Below are 18,299 nucleotides of genomic sequence, written 5' to 3' on the forward strand. Positions count from 1 at the left end.
CAGAAAAAGTTCATATAGATATTCCAACTTTCTTGGCAGTGGTGTCATACATCTTTTATCCCATTATTTGGGAGGCAGAGGCAAGCTGATCTCTTGAGTTCAAGGCCAGCCTGGTCTACAGAGTTCCAAGATGGCAAGAGTTATAAAAAAACCATGTCTCCTGTGCCGGGGGGTGGGGGGGAATCACACGTGCCTGAACACACACACACACACACACACACACACACAAATTTGAGAAATAAATAGTGTCCAATTAGAAGCACTAGTTATTTTAGTTTGTTCACTGTTGCAAAGAGTCAGTGTGTAGCCGGGAGGTAGTGTCATCTGCCTTTAATCCCAGCACTCGGGAGGCAGAGGCAGGGGGATTTCTTTGAGTTCGAGACCAACCTGGTCTACAAGAGCTAGTTACAGGACAGGCCCAAAGCCACAAGAAATCCTGTCTCAAAAAACAAAAAAAAAAACCAAAAAAATCAGTATGGTGAACCAGCTAAATCATTGACATTATTCCTAAAGCGAAATTTGACCCTCTTCTCCACTAGCTATATGGCCTAGGATAAGTAACTGCTTTCTCTGTGCCTCAGTTTCCTCTTTATAACTCAGATAACCCTATTCCATGTGTCCATGGAGAGCCTGGCTCATACTACAGTACTCTGTAGCATTCCTTACTCTGCTTTCCGATACAGCAGATACTTACATCAGTCCCCGTGCTCCAGATGGGAACACTTGCCCTAGGAGGATTCTTCATATAGAGATGCTTTAGGTGCAGCAGTTCTCTGCTTTGAATTCCAGGGTTTTTTTCTAAATCTCCTATTGTATTTTCGTGGGGACAAGTTCAAGGATTTTCTTTTCAGTCCTTGATTTTACTTGGTGTTCACATGAGTGGTTAGAAAGTTGATCTGCTGGGGCTGGAGAGATGGCTCAGCGGTTAAGAGCACTGACTGCTCTTCCAGAGGACCCGGGTTCAATTCCCTGCACTCACATGGCAGCTCACAACTATCTGAAAATGCAGTTCCATGAGATCTGACACCTTCAGACCAACAAACATAATAAAGGTAAATAAATAAATTTTAAAAAAAAAAGAAAGTTGATCTGCTGCCTTAATAAAAGTATTTTGAAATTATTTTAAATTTTACTTCTAGATGCTGTCTGCCACTCATGGGTGTAAGCAAGTTAGATATTCTATACCAGAGACTTCTCCTCACAAAACTCTTCATCAGAGGATGGGGAAGGCCAGAAAATCTCAAGAAGTAGTGTGTATTTCATGAATGCTTGACTGTCATTTTTGTGTGTATGAGTTCTTGCCTACACACACGTGTGTGTATCATGTATGTGTCTTGTGCTTTTTGGGGTCAGAAGAGATCATCGGGTCTCCTGGAAATGGAGTTGAGAATGATTGTAAGTCACCACATGGGTGGTGGGAACCAAACCTGAGCCTTCTACAAGAGCAACAAGGGCTCTTAATTACTGAACCATCTATCCAGTCCATAAATGGTTATTTTGAATTTATTGTTTTGATACACAGTTAAATGTTTATGTCAGTTGTAAAATATTTCGCTTCAAATTTAGATTGGCTTATTGGGGATATTAAATATTGATTTTATGCCGGGCAGTGGTGGCACACGCCTTTAATCCCAGCAGTCGGGAGGCAGGCAGGCAGATCTCTGTGAGTTCGAGGCTGGTATTCATAGAACCTAGGCAACTTAACAGGACCCTCTATCAAAATAAAAATTGAAAATGGCTGGAGAGGGCCTTCAGTAGCTAAGAGCACTTGCTGCTCTTGCTGACAACCAGGTTTCGTTCCTGGCATCCAACTGTGTGTAATTACAGTTCCAGGGGACCCAATTCTCCATTCTAGTTCCTGAGCAGAATGCATGCATGTGGTTTATATACATACATATAGGCAAAACACGTTAAAAACATAAAAATGAATCTTTATAAAGGAGGCTAGGGGCCTGGAAGATACATAGTAAAGGGCTTGCTAAGGATCAGTGCCCAGTGCTACAAATACAAAAACACTTCATAGGGATAATTATCCTTCAGTAGTAAGAAAGCTTGTTAACTTTTAGAATTTACAAAGATATCTTACTGCTTCTACGTAGTTACCTTAATATAAAGAGAATCAGAATAAAGTTTGGAATTCCCAGGAAGGCAACAAGTAAAACCGGTGCTGTGTATATGTTGATCTGCAGCTTAATGGGGTCCCACGTTACACCGTTTTCTCCAATGAGTGCAAAGCAAGTCTGAAAAACTAATAAAGTATTATGTGTACAAGTAAGTATTGATATGAGAAACATAAGCTAAAAACTGTAAAAATGTTTACTACAGAACTGTTAGGGTCTATATGAAGTCACTATGTGAACTAAGGGTTCTCAACTGGAGTGAGAAAATTGGCTCTTGGTTGGTAAAGACAATTTATTCTTTTCTTGTATAATCCATAGATGTACATATGTACATGTATATATATATTCAAACATTAGTATACTGATGGATATGAGGTATTAAATTTTCAAGCACAATGGAATAAATAGGAAAAACATCTAAGAAAGCTCTTTTAGGAGAGTATTAAATGATGAGATATAGATATGTACATTCACAAAGATTATATCATTTGATCAATCAACTCAGCATCATTTCCTCTTGATCCTTTTTATTAGCATATACTAATTTTACATAATAATGGGATTTACTTTAACATTTTCATAGATCTACAGTGTGTTCTTAACATATTTACCACCCATATAGTGTCCTCTTTTGACAGTGGAGGAAGAGTGCTTGGGACTGGGGCCTTCAGCCTACTAAGTACCCATCCTACCACTGAGCTACACTCTAAACCCCAGTATCTACTTTCTTATAAAACAAAATATGAGAGATAACTAATCTAGAGAAGTTAATCTACACAATTTATTCAATGAATCAATTATAAACTTTAATAATTACATTGATAGGGGACAGGAGGGCTTGCACCTGCCAGGATGCACCTGTGAAAGCCAGACAACAACTTTTGTTTTGTTTTGTTTTGATTTTTGTTTTTCAAGACAGGGTTTCTCTGTGTTTTTGGCGCCTCTTCTGGAACTAGCTCTTGTAGACCAGGCTGGTCTCGAACTCACAGAGATCCGCATGCCTCTGCCTCCCAAGTGCTGGGATTAAAGGTGTGCGCCACCACCGCCCGGCTAGAGAGAACAACTTTTAATGTCTCCTTTCACAAAGTGGTCTCCAGGGATCAAACTCAGTCCACCACACTTGGCAATCAGCACAAAGACCCACTGAGTAATCTTGTTGGCTAAATCAGTTAGAAATTTAACCAGCTTTATTACAAGAGAGAAAACATAACAGTTTCAAGTAAAGTATTTTGAGTATTTCTCTTTGTGTGGTACTTTACTATTAAGTCTGCAGTAAAAATTGGATGGAACAGTTCAAATCCTGGTTGAGAGGATTTTCCATGGGCCTGTCAGTAACTGAGATCTAACTTCAACTGAGAATAAAAACAGAAGCTGCCCTTACAACAGTACTGGGTACAAAGCACCCAGAAAAATGTCAGCTCTGAGCTCCAGCTCCCCACCTTCTCGGGTGGCTCTGGACAGACTCTCTATACTGTGGGATCCTCCTCTGTAAATTGAGGCAAGCAGCATTCAACCAAGAGCTCTGGTGTCAGGACAATCAGTCTAGCAATACTAGTGCATTAAAAACATTAATGTCCTCCCGGATAAGGCTATCGTTCAGTGGTAGAGTGCTGCCTAGCATGCACGAAGCCTTGAGTTCAGTATTCAGTATCACACTCTCACACACACACAAACACACACACACACGCTCACAGTCTGAGGGAATTACTGTTTTATTTTTATGCTTTTCAGTTAACACATGAAATGTGTTCCATTATGTTTTTATGCATAAACATCACTGTACTTTGCGCATGTTAACCCCCTTACTTCCGTGGCTCCTTCCCTCCATCCCTTCTAAAGTTTCTCTCCTTTTCCCTTTGGCCACAAAGCTTCATATATGGATTACATTTAAATTTGAACCTCAAAGGTTTTCCCGACTCAGATTTAAGCAGTTAAGTAAAGCCTGCCTACCTGGACCCAAAATAAAGCCCAAGGCTTGGCACGTGCTCGTATTGGCCATGGCACTTGTTCTTTCCTGAAGGGAAGTGGCACCAGCAATGTACGATCGGACAACAGCCACATTTCCTAGAGAGACCGTGACAAGGAAAGGAATCATCCATCAGCCATAATACTTACCTGCCTGGCTTGACACAGAGCAAGAAATACTGATAAATACCATGGTCACTTCTTCCTCTGTGCCATCCTACAAAGCATCTAAGATTTTCATGGAATAAACACGTAACTAAAGGAACTAAGTATTTTCACTGATAAAAAAAAAAAAACTGTATCACTGTACAAAAACTCAACTAGGCTGAGTGGTGCATACCTGTAATCCCAACAACTGGGAGACAGAGGCCAGGATAGGCCACATAGTGAGTTCTAAGCCAGCCTAAGGTAAATAGTGAGACTGTCTCAAAACCAACCAACACAACAAAACAGGAATCAAAATAAAACAAGCCCACCTATATCCCCGGTCTTAGATAGTTTTAAAATGACATTCTAATACCAAGGTTTTCTCATCAAAAACCAGACAGCATGCATTAACAGCAGAGCGTTATGCTATAAGGACTATGTTAGAAACAGCATGCAGACACATGGAATAATGGAAGACAGAAACACAAAGAGTCCACTAAAGGTGTAACTAAGGAATTTTGGGCTGGAAAGGGCACAGTGGTTAAGCATTCACACTGCTCTTGTAGCAGCCCGGGGCTCAGTTCCCAGCACCCACAGCAGACGGTTCACGAGCACCTGGAACTCCAGCCCCAGGGGATTCAATGCTGTGCTCTGGCCTCTGAGAACACTGCTCTCACATGCATATCTCCACAGACACACATACATATACACAATACAAATAAAGGGTGTTTTTGTTATTAAGCACTTATTGTGTAGTAGAGACACTACTAGAAACCACAGAATATTTTAAAAATATCATTTACTGCTTTTAATGCAAACATTACTATAGTTGATGAGAAAAGATGGAAGCAGTGCAACAGTGCAAGCAAAGACCGGAAACAGGCAGAAAAGGATCCATTCAGGGGCAAGAAGCTCGAGAAAACTGCACACTGGATAAATGTGTGTCTTAGACTGATGGAAATCAAAGAAAGGACCTTTAGGTAACAGGGGGATCATGAGAAAGGCAAATGACAGAAAGACATCTGCCTCTTCCTAAGATGTATATGCGATGTGAGACACGGGAGACATGGCTATGAACAGCAGGAAGAATAGGACACACACACACACACACGCAATTACCTGCTCCAAATCCCACCAATCCACGAGCAATCAACATGTAGTATTTGTTATGAGCAGCTGGCACGTGGACATATGCATATAGGCAGTTGGCTGCCACCGAAATAAAGATGGAGACGATAAGAGGTTCTTTTCTTGGCCTATAATTAGACCATAAACCAAATAGAGGTGAAGCTACCATTTGGCCAAGACTATATGAAGCAATAACCCAGCCCAAAAAACTTGCATCGGCTGTCTGATCAATCTGCAGAGAAAAGTAAATGTTTTAAGAATTCTTACATGACAATCTTCAGCTTCTGGCAGCTACAAACATCCCAAGGCAGACTGGTGTGAATGTAAGTCTTTAGACTACTGGGTAACTAAGTACCTGGGAACTTGACTTCTAGATCAGTTAGGAAACTATATTTAGCTTTGTAACAAATATGCAGGCTATATTCCAGAGTAGCTGAACCTTTGGGGGTTAGTATTTCTGTGGAGAACTCCTGGAACATGATAATAACCGTGGGGCAGTTCATTGCTGTACATTCAATATCATAGCACTGTATGGTAAGTACTAGGGACACAGAGATGAAGTGGAGTCATCCCTTGGTGTCATCACAACTGACTCAGGACTCCCAAGAACACAAGAATGAGTGCATACACAAGCCCTTCATATAGAACATTTACATAGCAACCACAAATACCTTCTACAGGTGTAAGTCATCTCTGATCACATATAATACCTACTACAATGTATATTCTGTAAAGATAGATGCCACACAGTACAGTTGAGGGAGTAATAACAAGAAAAATAGTACAGGTGATTTAAAAAGTATTTCAAACCACAGTTACTTGAATTTTTGGATTCAAAACGCAAAGAGAAAGACCAACTGTACACAGAAGACCTGTCCTAGACTGGGTGATGACAATCAGAGTTCCCAGAGGACATGAGAGAGCAGAGGCTTGCAGGGTGAATACCAGGAGGAGGAAGAGGGGAAGGAGAGAGGAAGGAAAGCAGCACGGGAGGCAAGGAAAGGGGCTGGAGAGGAGCTGGGAAAGGTGACTGTGCGGCCCTGCAGAGCCTGAGTCACCAAAGCCTGACACAGATGGATCTCTGGAAAAGCAGTAAGCAAGGAGGGAGCTGATGAGATACAGAGAGTTCAAGACTAAGTAATCAGAGTTAAGACAAAACCTGGTAGAAACAAGAGGACAGTATAAGCCGTGACATTCACACACGAACAACAGAAACTGGACTGAAAAGAGACTGCTTTCTGGTCAGTGTTCTAGGATAGAGCAGATTCACAACTGCATAATGCTAGCAGTGTCGTAGGCATCAGAGGTGATCTAGAGATGATTACAGCATGCGGGAAAATGTGCTCATTTTACGTGCAAATAAATCACTTTCTTCATGGACTTGCACATCCAAACATTGTGCTATATACTCTGAGAGGACCTGAAAACCAACCTCACAGGAATAGCAAGAGACAGCCTTATTTCCTATCCTTCTCATAAAGTTCTCCTGAAAGCCCAAATGAATGCCACAGGAAAATCATAAAGTTAGTCCTCGGAAATATCATTGTACATTTTGAGAAATCACTTTGTCTACATGAGCAGCTTTCAGAAGGGAGGTGCTGATGATGTCAGCATGGCTGGTTAAGAAGGTGAGCACAGCTTCACTCTGCCTGCCTCTCTCCTGGCATGAGTCTATTCTTGGCTTAGCACCCTTTCTGCTGTAACTGTTTTCATTTGGACAATAAGCATATGAACGAATTACACCTCCTTTGAGGAACAATTATTTTAAATTATTCTGGGACAGATCAAACTACAGAACATTAAGGACACTCTCTAGCCAATGCTTAACAACACTGGAGTTGACTCTACTATTTCTTAAGAGAACAGATTTAAATGTACAAACCTTTTGAAGATATGGCCAGATTGACATTATCACAATAGGAAAACCTGCAAAGAGACAGAAATGTTTATTTGTATTATAATAATTTAATCACTATTACAAGTATAGCTTTTGAAAATATAGCACAGATTTTAAAATATTCTGAGCCTGAAATGTTACACACTCAAAGGCTTAATTTATCAAGCAGTGAAATCTTAATTCTCAGAAGGATAATAAACTCTAATGTAAACTAGAAACACAAGGTAATCATAATCCCAACTCGATACAAGAGCAAAGGATCTGCCTGTCGTCTCTCACCTCTCTTGCCTTAAGTGGAAACTAATGAATGCTTATGCACCTTCCCAGCAGACTTACGTGGGGAAAGGCCTCGCTGTCAGGGGAAGTGCTAGTCTCTGTGCTGTCTAAAAGTAAAGGGGTTAAATCAGCTCCCTTTAGAGGGCGGGGTTTGCCTCAGGCGAATCCAGGCCAATAAAGGGTGCGCAGAGAGGCGGCTCGTCCCTTTTGTTCCTCGCTACCTGTGCTACGCTGGAACTTTGGTTCAGTAAGTTTAACAATAAACTGGTAAATATTCTTTGATATCTGCATTGCCTTTATTTTGTGCCGGTACATAAAAGGGCGATCCCCTGCAGAAAAGATGAGGAAGGGGAGCACCATCTCAAGGGAGGTAATATGAACTGAGATACTTGAAGATGGCCACACTATAAAAGCAAATTCCTGGATTCTGATAGGTTTCCCCACATGATGGAGGAAGGTCATTGGTTAAAATAAAAGAAGCTGCTTGGCTCTCATTGGTTAGGAGATAGGTGGGAGGAGTAAACAGAACAGAATGCCGGGAGGAAGAGGAAGTGAGGTCAGACTCCACAGCTCTTCTCTCCAGAGCAGACACAGGAGAGACGCCATGCTACCTGCTCCAGGGAAGACGCACGCTATGAAGCTCCGACCCAGGATGGACTTAGGCTAGAATCTTCCCGGTAAGACTGGTGCTCACAGATTGTTAGAGATGGGTTGATTGGAATATCAGAATTAGCCAGTAAGGGCTAGAGCTAAGGGCCAAGCAGTGTTTAAAAGAATACAGTTTCCGTGTAATTATTTCGGGGCATAAGCTAGCCGGGCAGGCGGCTGGGGGTTGGGGACGCAGCCCCGCCGCTCCATATTACTACACCCACATGAGAACTACAATAGAAAACTCCTGCACTATTGATAAATGTTATCTTTTTTCACTTATCTGTAGCGACGGGGATCAAACCCAGGGCCTCGTGCACTTGAGATAACTATTACTCTACCAGCCAGTCACAACCCAGCCCTTTTGTTCAATCTATATGTTAGGCAAAACCAGGCAGAAATTATGGAAAGTCTATTTTTAAATGTTTAGCTTTACTGCTGGGTGTAGAGGCCCATGTCTGTAATCTCAGCACTCCAGAGGCTGAGGCAGGGGCATCAAGTTTCAAACCAACTTCAAACTTTGATTTACTTAAGAAAAATGTAGTGAGATATGATTCGTGTACCAAATGACCCACCCCTTTAAAGTATACAATTCATGTACGGGGATAGGAGAGAGCAACAGGAGGACAACTATACTCAAGATGCAGTGGGGGGCTGGGAAGACCCGCACGCCTTTACTCCTAGTACTTGGGAGACGGGCACGCAGATCTCTGCGGCCAGCCTAGTCTACAGAGAAAGTTTCAGGACAGCCATGGGCTACACAGAAAAATCCTTTCTTAAAAACAAAAAGAAACAAATGAATAGGTAAGTAAATCATCTTAAAACTAGCACAAAGCCAAAACATTTTACTCTGAACTGTAGAAGTGGGCGTAACTTCCAGCACTTACCCACACTGCTGAGGAACATAGTGAGGTAGAGAATCCTAATAGATCTCCATCTGCTCGTGTAAACCTCTTGGGTTTCTACCATGTCCCATTCTCTAGGTGGAAAGAAGAAGAGGGTTTACAGGTTCAGTGTTCGTAATCTCAAAACTCCAAATCCAAAATGTTAGAGTAACTGAGTGTGGGATTCTACCATCAACCTCAGCCAGAGAATTAGTGCAGAAACGCACATACAATCATATTGACACTCTGTACATCTCTTCAAAGATTCAAGAACTGGAAAGTCCCAAGCCTTGCAGATAATGCACAAGGGCGGACTTCCTGGTGATTAGGGGCAGGAATTTATGCATTAATAATTTTACTCTGTCTTCTCTAAAGGTAAGACTTATGTAACTGACATAATTTATTAATATTGGCACCTCTGAATTAGCATTATAAATTTCACTGGATGGAAAACACAAGACACCTTTAAGAAGGAAAACACTGAGCTGGGCGGTGGTGGCACACACCTTTAATCCCAGTACTTGGCAGGCAGAGGCAGGTGAGTTCGAGGCCAGCCTGGTCTACAGAGGTAAAACATTGTTCAAAGACTTATGTTTACGTGGTGCCCATGTGGAGGCCTGATGGCAGACATCCTGATAGTCTGGCTATCCAGGTTGCTCAGGAATCCATTTCTGACTTCTGATGCGGGAAGTGGGGCCATCATACCCACCTGACATGCACATGAGTGTCTGGGGATCCAAACTCTAGTCCTCAGCAAGCATTTGAACCTCTGGACCATTTCCCCAGCTGTACTTCTCTATTGCTGAATGCAATAGGATTTTCTTTTTAAAAAACATATATTTATTGTGTATACAGTATTCTTTCTGCAAGCATGCCTTCAGACAGAAAGAGGGCACCAGATCTCATTACAAATGGTTGTGAGCCACATCTGGTTGCTGGGAATAAAACTCAGGACCTTTAGAAGAGCAGGCAGTGTTCTTAACCACTGAGCCATTCATCAGCCTCTTTTTTTTTTTTTTGATTTATCAACAGGGTTTCTTTGTTGATTTAGAGCTGATCTGGAACACACTTGGTAGATCAGGTTGGCCTCGAACTAACAGAGATCCGCCTGTCTCTGCTTCCAGAGTGCTGGTATTAAAGACGTGCGCCGCCACCACCTGGCGCAATAGAATTCTGTGTATCTAATAGGATGATTGCATAAATTTTCTTAAGGAAAGTTACATAAATTAGTTACAAGAAATACATCTCCCACAAGTGGAATATATTAAAAATTAATTACTGTCACAAATGGTCACATGGGCAAAGATTCCTGCCTGATGACCTAAATTCCCTCCCTAGAACCCACATGGTGGAGAGAACTGACTTCCCAAATTGCTGACCGACCTCTACACGGTATATCATGGCACACGCATCTGCACACACACACATGAATGAGTAAGTACAGTAAAGATAAGGTTTTTCCTGATGTGGGAGTGTCATATATGAATCTGTTGATTTCATTGGTTAAGCAATAAAGAAACTGCTTGGCCATCATAGGTTAGAACATAGGTGGGAGGAGTAAACAGAACAGAATGCTGGGAAAAAGAGGAATTGAGCTCAGACTCCACAGCTCTGCTCTCTGGAGCAGAGACACCATGCTCCCTGCTCCCGGGCAGACACACGCGATGAAGCTCCGACCCAGGATGGATGTAGGCTAGAACCATTCTCGGTAAGACCGGTGCTACACAAGTTTATTAGAGATGGGTTGATTGGGATATCAGAATTAGCCAGTAAGGGCTAGAACTAATGGGCCAAACAGTGTTTAAACGAATACAATTTGTGTGTTGTTATTTCAGGGCAAAGCTAGCCAGGTGGCCAGGGTGCTGGACCATGCCGCTCCTATTCCTACATTTTCCAATAATTACTCTTATGTTTCTGACATGTCCTAGTTGATGGCAGCATATTACTTTTCCTGTGAGCTGTCATGACGGGAATGATGTCACCTAAGACAGTCCCATGGGGCGCTTCCTGGAGCACTGACCTTTGCTATCAGGACTAAGAGTAAATGTATCAATTGACATCCTACCTCTGTTAGGTGATACCTGAGTGTATATGCTCATTCAGTGATCACAAAGGTTCCAGAGTTGGCAAACTTACCTTGTGTGAGCACTACTCTTTCCAAAAAAATCAAGACATACTGTACAGACAGAATGCCTACTTATTCTCCAAGAGGATTTCTTTTGGAGAAAGGGCTTGGTTGATTTGTTGCTGTTGTTCTGTGGACCCAGAGTCTAAATCCTCCTGTTCAGTAAAGTTCTGTAACACAGTATCTGTGGTCCAAAGCATTTTATAAAATAGACCTTGGTACTGTCAAATTTATCACCAGTGAAGAGCTTTCTTTTTTCAAATCTGCTGTGTTTAGAAATGAGAACAGGAAGAAGAGAAACATGTTTTAGATCTACTATTTGCCAAGGATATTCATTATTGACATACATGTATTTCATGTTTTTACATTTACTCATTATCTTATTTATTGTGTTATGTGTATGGGTTTGAGTACAGTGACATGCATGTGGAGCTCAGAGAGGATAAACTGGGAGTCATTCTCTCTTTCAAAGTTAAGGTCGGGCTGGAGAGATGGCTCAGTGGTTAAGAGCATTGCCTGCTCTTCCAAAGGTCCTGAGTTCAATTCCCAGCAACCACATGGTGGCTCACAACCATCTACAATGAGGTCTGGTGCCCTCTTCTGGCCTGCAGGCATACATGCAGACAGAATATGTATGCATAATAAATAAATTTAAAAAAAAACAAACAAAGTTAAGGTCATCAGGCTCAGAAGCAAGCTCCCACACCCACTGAGCCATCTCTCCAGGCCCCACTACTCAAACATTTAAAGTGCTGAAAAACTACAAACATAATATTCTGACCTACACAGAGACCTTTCAATTGTGATGTGAAACACCTGAAAAATAGCAGAACTCAAGATGCCTGTATTAAAAACTCAACATATCAGCTGGGTAGTGGTGGCACACTCCTTTAACCCCATCATTCAGGACGCAGAGGCAGGGTGATCTCCTTGAGTTCGAGGCCAGCCTGGTCTACAAGAGCTAGTTCCAGGTCAGCTAGGACTGTTACACAGAGAAACCCTGTCTCGAAAAAAAAAAAAATCAACATATCTGAATTAAATGTATACCACTGAGGTTAACTTCACACTGGGAAAAGCATGCATTATTGAATCCAGAGTATGGTCTCTCATATCAATTTAATACATGGTTAGTGTTATACTTTTAGTGACCAATTATTATTCTCTGGAGATTATAAATTAAACACTTTATCACTTTATAAGAAGTATCAGGACAATCTACACTTTCAAATAACTATTTCCCTAAGCTCTTTTTCAGCTGAGGAACCGAGAAGTAAATTACTTTTGTGAAGAAAGACAATAAAACTGTTTAAGTAACTCCAGTTAAAGAGACAGAGAGAGAGAAAAGAACTTTCCTAGTAAGAAGGCAGTTACATGATCAAGGCCAACCTTGGCTATGTAGTGAATGTAGGGCAGCCTGTGCTATAGAGTGGAAATGTGTCTCAAAAAGAAAACACAAACACATTTCCTTGCCAAGCCTGTAATCCCAGCACTCAACAAACTGAGGCAAAACATGTGGTGGTGCTTTAAGCCTCAACCATTCAGAACTAGGCAGGAGGATCAGGAGTTCAAGGTAATTTTGGACTATATAATAACTTAAAGGCCAGCCTGGGCTCCAAGACTCTGGGGGAAAAAAAGGGAAAGACCTGGAAAAGATGTCAAGGTCAACATCAGCCTGGGATATATAGCAAGACTCTCCCTCAAATTTTTTAATACATGTTTTTCACTTATTAAATTTGCTTTTGATTTTATGCATGTATGCCGTACTTGCAGTGCCCTTGGCGATCGAACGAAGATACGGATCCCCTGGAAACAGAATTACAGATGGTTACGAGCTGCCATATGGATGCTAGGAACCAAACCTGGATCTTCTGCAAGAATAACAAGTGCTCATAACTGCTAAACAATCTCTCCAGCCCCTAGCTGTCTTCTTAAAATGTTATCTCTTAAAAATTGAAGGGGTGAGAAAATATAAAGTTAGGATTTAATGACTACCTTCTATATAGTGGATGAAACAAAAAATGCTCAAGTTGTGGTTGAAGGGCTATTTGAGGACAGTAACCCCCACTGTCTAAACTCTAATCTCAGAAAAAGAAATGAACATTTCTAATGAAAGCTGCAGTGTTCACCCTGTAACAAACGATGAAGGCTGGCATTCCCCATCATGGGGACCTGGCAGCCTGCACTTCTGATGGAATATACTAGCATTTCTCAATATTGCTTATATGACAGTCTTGTGATCAAGAAAGAAACAGTTCATGAATCCAAATTGTGAGAGCCTCAGGAACACTGACCTAAACTGGGAGTCAACTGTGACATGAGCAGAGATATGTGCAGGGACCGTTCATTTTGTTTTGTTTTGGTACAGTCTCTATATGGTCCTGGCTGTCCTAGAATCCCCTATGTAGACCAGGCTGGCCTCAGACTTGCAGACATGCACCTGCCTCTGCCTCCTGAGTGATGGGACACTTCTACGATAAAGAGTTTAAAAGAGACTAGAACCAGCATATGAACAGTGATTGTCTTGTGCACACAGTTTGTGAGTGTGTATGTTTACTATATTATTGGGACAACTACAGACATAAGGAATACAGAGTATAGATTGTATAATACTCTTGAACTGGTGTTTCTAGTTGTACAACAGTGATGGAGTTGTGTAAGGGGCAGGCTTTGAAAATGTGCTTGGAATAAGCACTGTTATGTCTGAAACTTACTTCAGGTTGGCAAAAAGTGTGTATAAAAAGATAGTTGATTGGTGTGGAAAAGACTAAATGAAAAGGTATTAGGTGTTCACTACGCTGTTACCTCAACTTTTCCATGTATTTCTTTCTTTTTGTGTTTGTGTGTTTGTTTGTTTGTTTGTTTTGGGGGACAGGGTTTCTCAGCAGCTATGGAGACAGTCCTGGAACTTGCTGTGTAGACCAGGCTGGCCTCTAGCTCGCAGATATCCGCCTGCCTCTTCTTCCTAAGTGTGGGATTAAAGGTCTGCGCCACCACCACCCAGCTTCTACATTTCTTGTATCTTTTTAATTTTGATAACACAAACATGGCTGAGACTACTTTTTACAGACTTCTGCTTTACCAGGGTGTAAGAAGAAATACTATAGCTGGGTATGGTGGCACACACCTTTAATCCTAGCACTCAGAAAACAGAGGCAGGAAGGCTTCTGAGTTTGAGGCCAGCCTGGTCTACAGAGCAAGTTCTAGGCCTGCCAGGGCTACACAATGAGATCCTCTCTAAACAAACAAGCAAAAGAAAGAAAAGCTGTACTTACTTCCAGGGGGATCCGTTGAACTTTTCCTTTCTGTCTACTATCAGTGCTACATTCTAGCATTAACTTTCCAACTGGAATTCTCTCCCAAGTAAAACAGCAGTGTCTAACATTTCCAGAGCCACAGCTCCCAATAACAAACGTGTGACTTAAAATCCAGGAAGAGTACACAATACACTGATGTGAACCGAGCACTTGGGAAAAACTGAACAAAGAGCTACATTTTGGACAGTGTATTTTCATCACAGACGTGAGGGGTGGGGCCCAGCAGCACTGTACAAGCGAAAGGACAGCTCTGGACTCAACTACTCAAGAGTAGCACACCCAGACTCAGGGCTGCAGAGAAAGCAGGATTTGCTTCCTGCGAGGCTGGTGATGTACAGAACTGGAGAGACGGAACAAATAAAAACGTCCTATAAAGGAGTGCACTGCAAGACAAGCACCACTTGCCTGCTACCATGCTTGCCTAATCAGAACACCTGTCGGTAGCTGGAGAGCGCATACTAAGATTTGCAGGTGAATATGTTACCAGTTTGACGACAGAACACTAACTCCCAAGTCTAAATTCTTTCATCAACAGACCAATCTACCTCATTTATTATGATTTGTGGATTTTCTCTTGTTGACCAACTATCCACACTATCCTTGACTTTGTCTTTAGGCCTGAACAAACCCAAGCTATTTATTAATGGAGCCACTTACAGAAAGTGTGCCAACCCCTGCCCTCTTGAAACTCATAAAGTAGGTCAGTTGGAAGCACTAGACACTGAAAAAGAAGGACCTAAGCCAATTAGATCAGTAAATCATAATTGACTGATCTTGTTGGGTAGGAAGGGCTGTTCGCTAGCTATATTGAAGTTTGTGCAGTAAAGTAAAAGAAGCAAACCTGTCAGTCATAACGAGGGAATCAAACTGTGACTTTTGCAAACTATGGACAGTGGTCAGCTATAGCGGGTCTACAGAATGCAGGGTCTGCTGTAAAAGAAGCAGCTTATAATATGATTTGTATATATAATGTACACACACAAACAGGAAAAATCGAAACTTGAGAAGAAAACGAAGTAGCTCTCAAGCAGGAACTCTCGTAACAGGACTCTGACAGGAGCCTGGAGCCAATGCGAAGCTGCTGTGACCTCCAACCCCTAAGTGAGCAGCCCCTTCCCCGGCTTTCTGGGTACCCTAGTTCCCAAGTCCAAAGCTCCGCACTGTTCCAAAGTGAACGCTATTACCCTGGGGCCTGTCCGGAGCGGCTCCTGGGCGGCGGCCCGGCCCACGCATGCGCGGCCGGATCCGGGTTCAGGGCTGTTGGACACACAGGACCGAGCCTGTCCCACCCCACCTGCTCACCTGCTTCCGGGAGAGCCGGGGCCCAGGAGAGGCTCCCGCTCGGCCTCGCTTCCCAGGCTCGCCATAATGACAGCCCGCACCAGGCGGCGCGCCAACTCTCGCGACACCTGCTTCTTCTCCTCGGCCCGAGCTGTCAAACACGGCCGTAACTGCGCGTGCGCGCCGAAGTGCCGGAAGTGGGCCGGCGGTGCGGGGGTTAAAGTGCAGCCTTGGCCTCGCGGGAGCCTGAAGGGGTCCGCGGCCGGCGGTGGTCATGGTGTTGCAAGCCGGAAATGGCAGACCGGGACCAGAACCGCCCGCTCGGGGCGTGTCCTGAGGGAGCCCCGCCCCGCGCTCGTCCTTCTTGCCCGCCGGGCTGGCAGCGAGCCGGCTGCTGGGTACCTGGGAAGATCTGCTCTTGGCTTTCTGAGCTGAGGCGAAAGTCCGGTCCCTAGAGCGCGGAGAGCGGCGGTGCCAGGCGCCTCGGCGGACTCCCCTTCAAGTGTACGTCTGCAGCGGCCGGTAAGTAGCAGCCGGTGCGCTCCGGTCTTCTGCTGTGTACGTGCGGGGCAGCATGAGCGCAGCCGGGTCCTGGTCCTAGGGAGGGCATTGGCGGCCCCTGTCCTTCCCTGCCGGCCCCTGGCTCCTCACCTGAGGGGTCTGAGGAACCCGACTGAGGTGGCAGCCAGCTGCTGCTGCGTCGCTGGCTCCCGGCCCCTCGAGCCTCAGCTTCGCCCAAATGCCTTCAGCAGAGCCTGCCTAGCGCCCACCGGCTGCTTTCACCATCAGGAGCACAGATATTCACCAGATGCTGTTTACTTCCTGCCATGGGACTTGTCCGCTAATAAGTGCCAGAAATCATTGCGTGTCACGACGTTTGCCTGCTCTAGATAACATTGTCATGTGATGTCACTGGATCACCTCTATCCTAGGAGATGTGTAAAGCAGAAACACTTCTAATTTACCGCGACCTGAGGTCGAGATAAGTTACCTGGAATCCCGGTGGGGAGGTGACAGAGTTGGGATCCAGTCTCAGTTGTTTTCATTAGTGTGAGCGCTCAGCGTTTGTCCTGCCTCATATGAGCTCTCTCTTGTGTGGGGTTGCCATCACCCCACCTCTGATCGTTTGCTGTCATCTTCTCCTGTATAGCCAATCAGGCCTATCCCAGTTGAGAACGGCTAAATTTGAAAAGTGTCTTCTGCTACTTGGCTCCCGAACCCAGCTCTGGTTTATTAGTTACTTGCTCGTTCTCAGTCTTGCCGATTCCTTTATAGTAACAAAAACATGCAGCTTCTTCTGATTGGTTACAAGAGTATAGACGGGTTGAAAATGAAGCATTTTTCAACCATGGTACTGCTTCCTGAGTCACGGTTATCTTTGCTAATCCCGAGGCTGACACAATTTGAGGCGCATATATAGCGGAAGAAGAAAATGTTAACTAGTCTTCCACCAAGCAGAATGTGCTGTGCATGTTAAAGGAATGCTTATTCAGTTCCCACCTGTCATCCCTACAATAAGGAAGAGAGGGATTGATTGTCTCAATAGACAGAAGCGAAAGGCAGCAGGAATAGGTAGGTTGCTGAGGGTTGCACAATTAACCAACAATGGCTTGACTTCAAGAAACAGTTCCTCTCAGGGCAAAACCTGTGCTCTTTACTGCCAGATTTCCTGTAAACAGAACACCAATAAGACTATCTTCTCATATTTCTTAATATCAATACAAGCTTTCAGTTTTTGTCCAATTGAAATAACGTGTTGCTATTTATTAGTCCAAATGTAGTTTCCCACTTTGAGGTTGAGGCGTCTAGCTCATGGTCACACAGCTAGTGGAAGAACCAGCTTCTTTCCACTAAGGCCTCCAAGTGATGACTTCAGACCACAGAAACCCATGCAGTGAGTGTATAAACAACTCCCGAAATCGACTCCTGTTTCTCCAAACATTCTCAGAGCAAACATGGGGAAGACAAATGTGGTTTTTTTTTAATACTCCACCAAAAAGAGAAGCAAAATTTTAAGAGATTAAATAAATCCCACGCTGAATGTGTTACTCAAAGACGTGGGAATTGTTCGGTATTCTCTTTTCCCTTGTTTTCTTTTTCAGTGTTGCTAGAGATTGAACTAAACCTTGCAAATATTCTATAGGAAAGCTATCAACTGAGCTATATACCCAAAACCTGGCTGGGTTTTCTTGAATGATGGTTTAGAATAGATAGTTACCTCTCTCCCAAATACAGTGTAAGGGTAAAAGTGCTTAGGTTGGTTGCCAAAGAATAGTGAATTTTAACAGCATTGACATTTTTGTGATTTGAAAGTGTGAAATGGAGGGCTGAGAGATCGGTCTGAGGTTAAAAGCACTTGTTGCTCTTGCAGAGGATCAAAATTCAATCCAGTTCTAAGGTATCTGAAACCCTCTCCAGACCTCAACAGACACCAGGCACATACAAGGTTCATATACATACATGCAGGCTCTGATACATATAAATTAATTTTTAAAAATATGAAATGAAAATTAA

General features: G+C 43.2%; 2 protein-coding genes across 11 annotated transcripts in view; one reads left to right on the plus strand and one right to left on the minus strand.

Moving 5' to 3' along the window:
• The window catches only part of LOC142836586 (major facilitator superfamily domain-containing protein 8-like), a 28,814-nt gene extending 12,797 nt beyond the window's left edge, over positions 1 to 16,017 (minus strand). For 2 of the 8 annotated variants that reach the window (XM_075950958.1, XM_075950959.1), the window contains exons 1-6: positions 15,807 to 16,017; positions 12,955 to 12,993; positions 9,069 to 9,160; positions 7,243 to 7,286; positions 5,352 to 5,592; positions 4,071 to 4,184 (exon numbers count right to left, since the gene is read on the minus strand). In XM_075950958.1, coding sequence (XP_075807073.1) covers positions 4,071 to 4,184; positions 5,352 to 5,592; positions 7,243 to 7,286; positions 9,069 to 9,160; positions 12,955 to 12,993; positions 15,807 to 15,871 — 595 coding nt within the window. In that variant the 5' untranslated portion in view covers positions 15,872 to 16,017. Of the gene's footprint in view, positions 1 to 2,103; positions 2,249 to 4,070; positions 4,185 to 5,351; positions 5,593 to 7,242; positions 7,287 to 9,068; positions 9,161 to 12,954; positions 12,994 to 15,806 lie in introns of all 8 variants that reach the window. The other 6 variants (XM_075950957.1, XM_075950956.1, XM_075950953.1 and 3 more) reach the window with 5 other exon arrangements.
• Positions 16,018 to 16,141: 124 nt separating this feature from the next.
• The window catches only part of Abhd18 (abhydrolase domain containing 18), a 40,028-nt gene continuing 37,870 nt past the window's right edge, over positions 16,142 to 18,299 (plus strand). The window contains exon 1 of one of the 3 annotated variants that reach the window (XM_075950948.1): positions 16,142 to 16,307. The gene's annotated coding sequence lies outside the window, so the exon portion shown is untranslated. The remainder of the gene's footprint in view (positions 16,308 to 18,299) is intronic. The other 2 variants (XM_075950952.1, XM_075950947.1) reach the window with 2 other exon arrangements.

The sequence above is a fragment of the Microtus pennsylvanicus genome, chromosome 16, assembly GCF_037038515.1.
Source record: "Microtus pennsylvanicus isolate mMicPen1 chromosome 16, mMicPen1.hap1, whole genome shotgun sequence".
NCBI lineage: Eukaryota > Metazoa > Chordata > Mammalia > Rodentia > Cricetidae > Microtus > Microtus pennsylvanicus.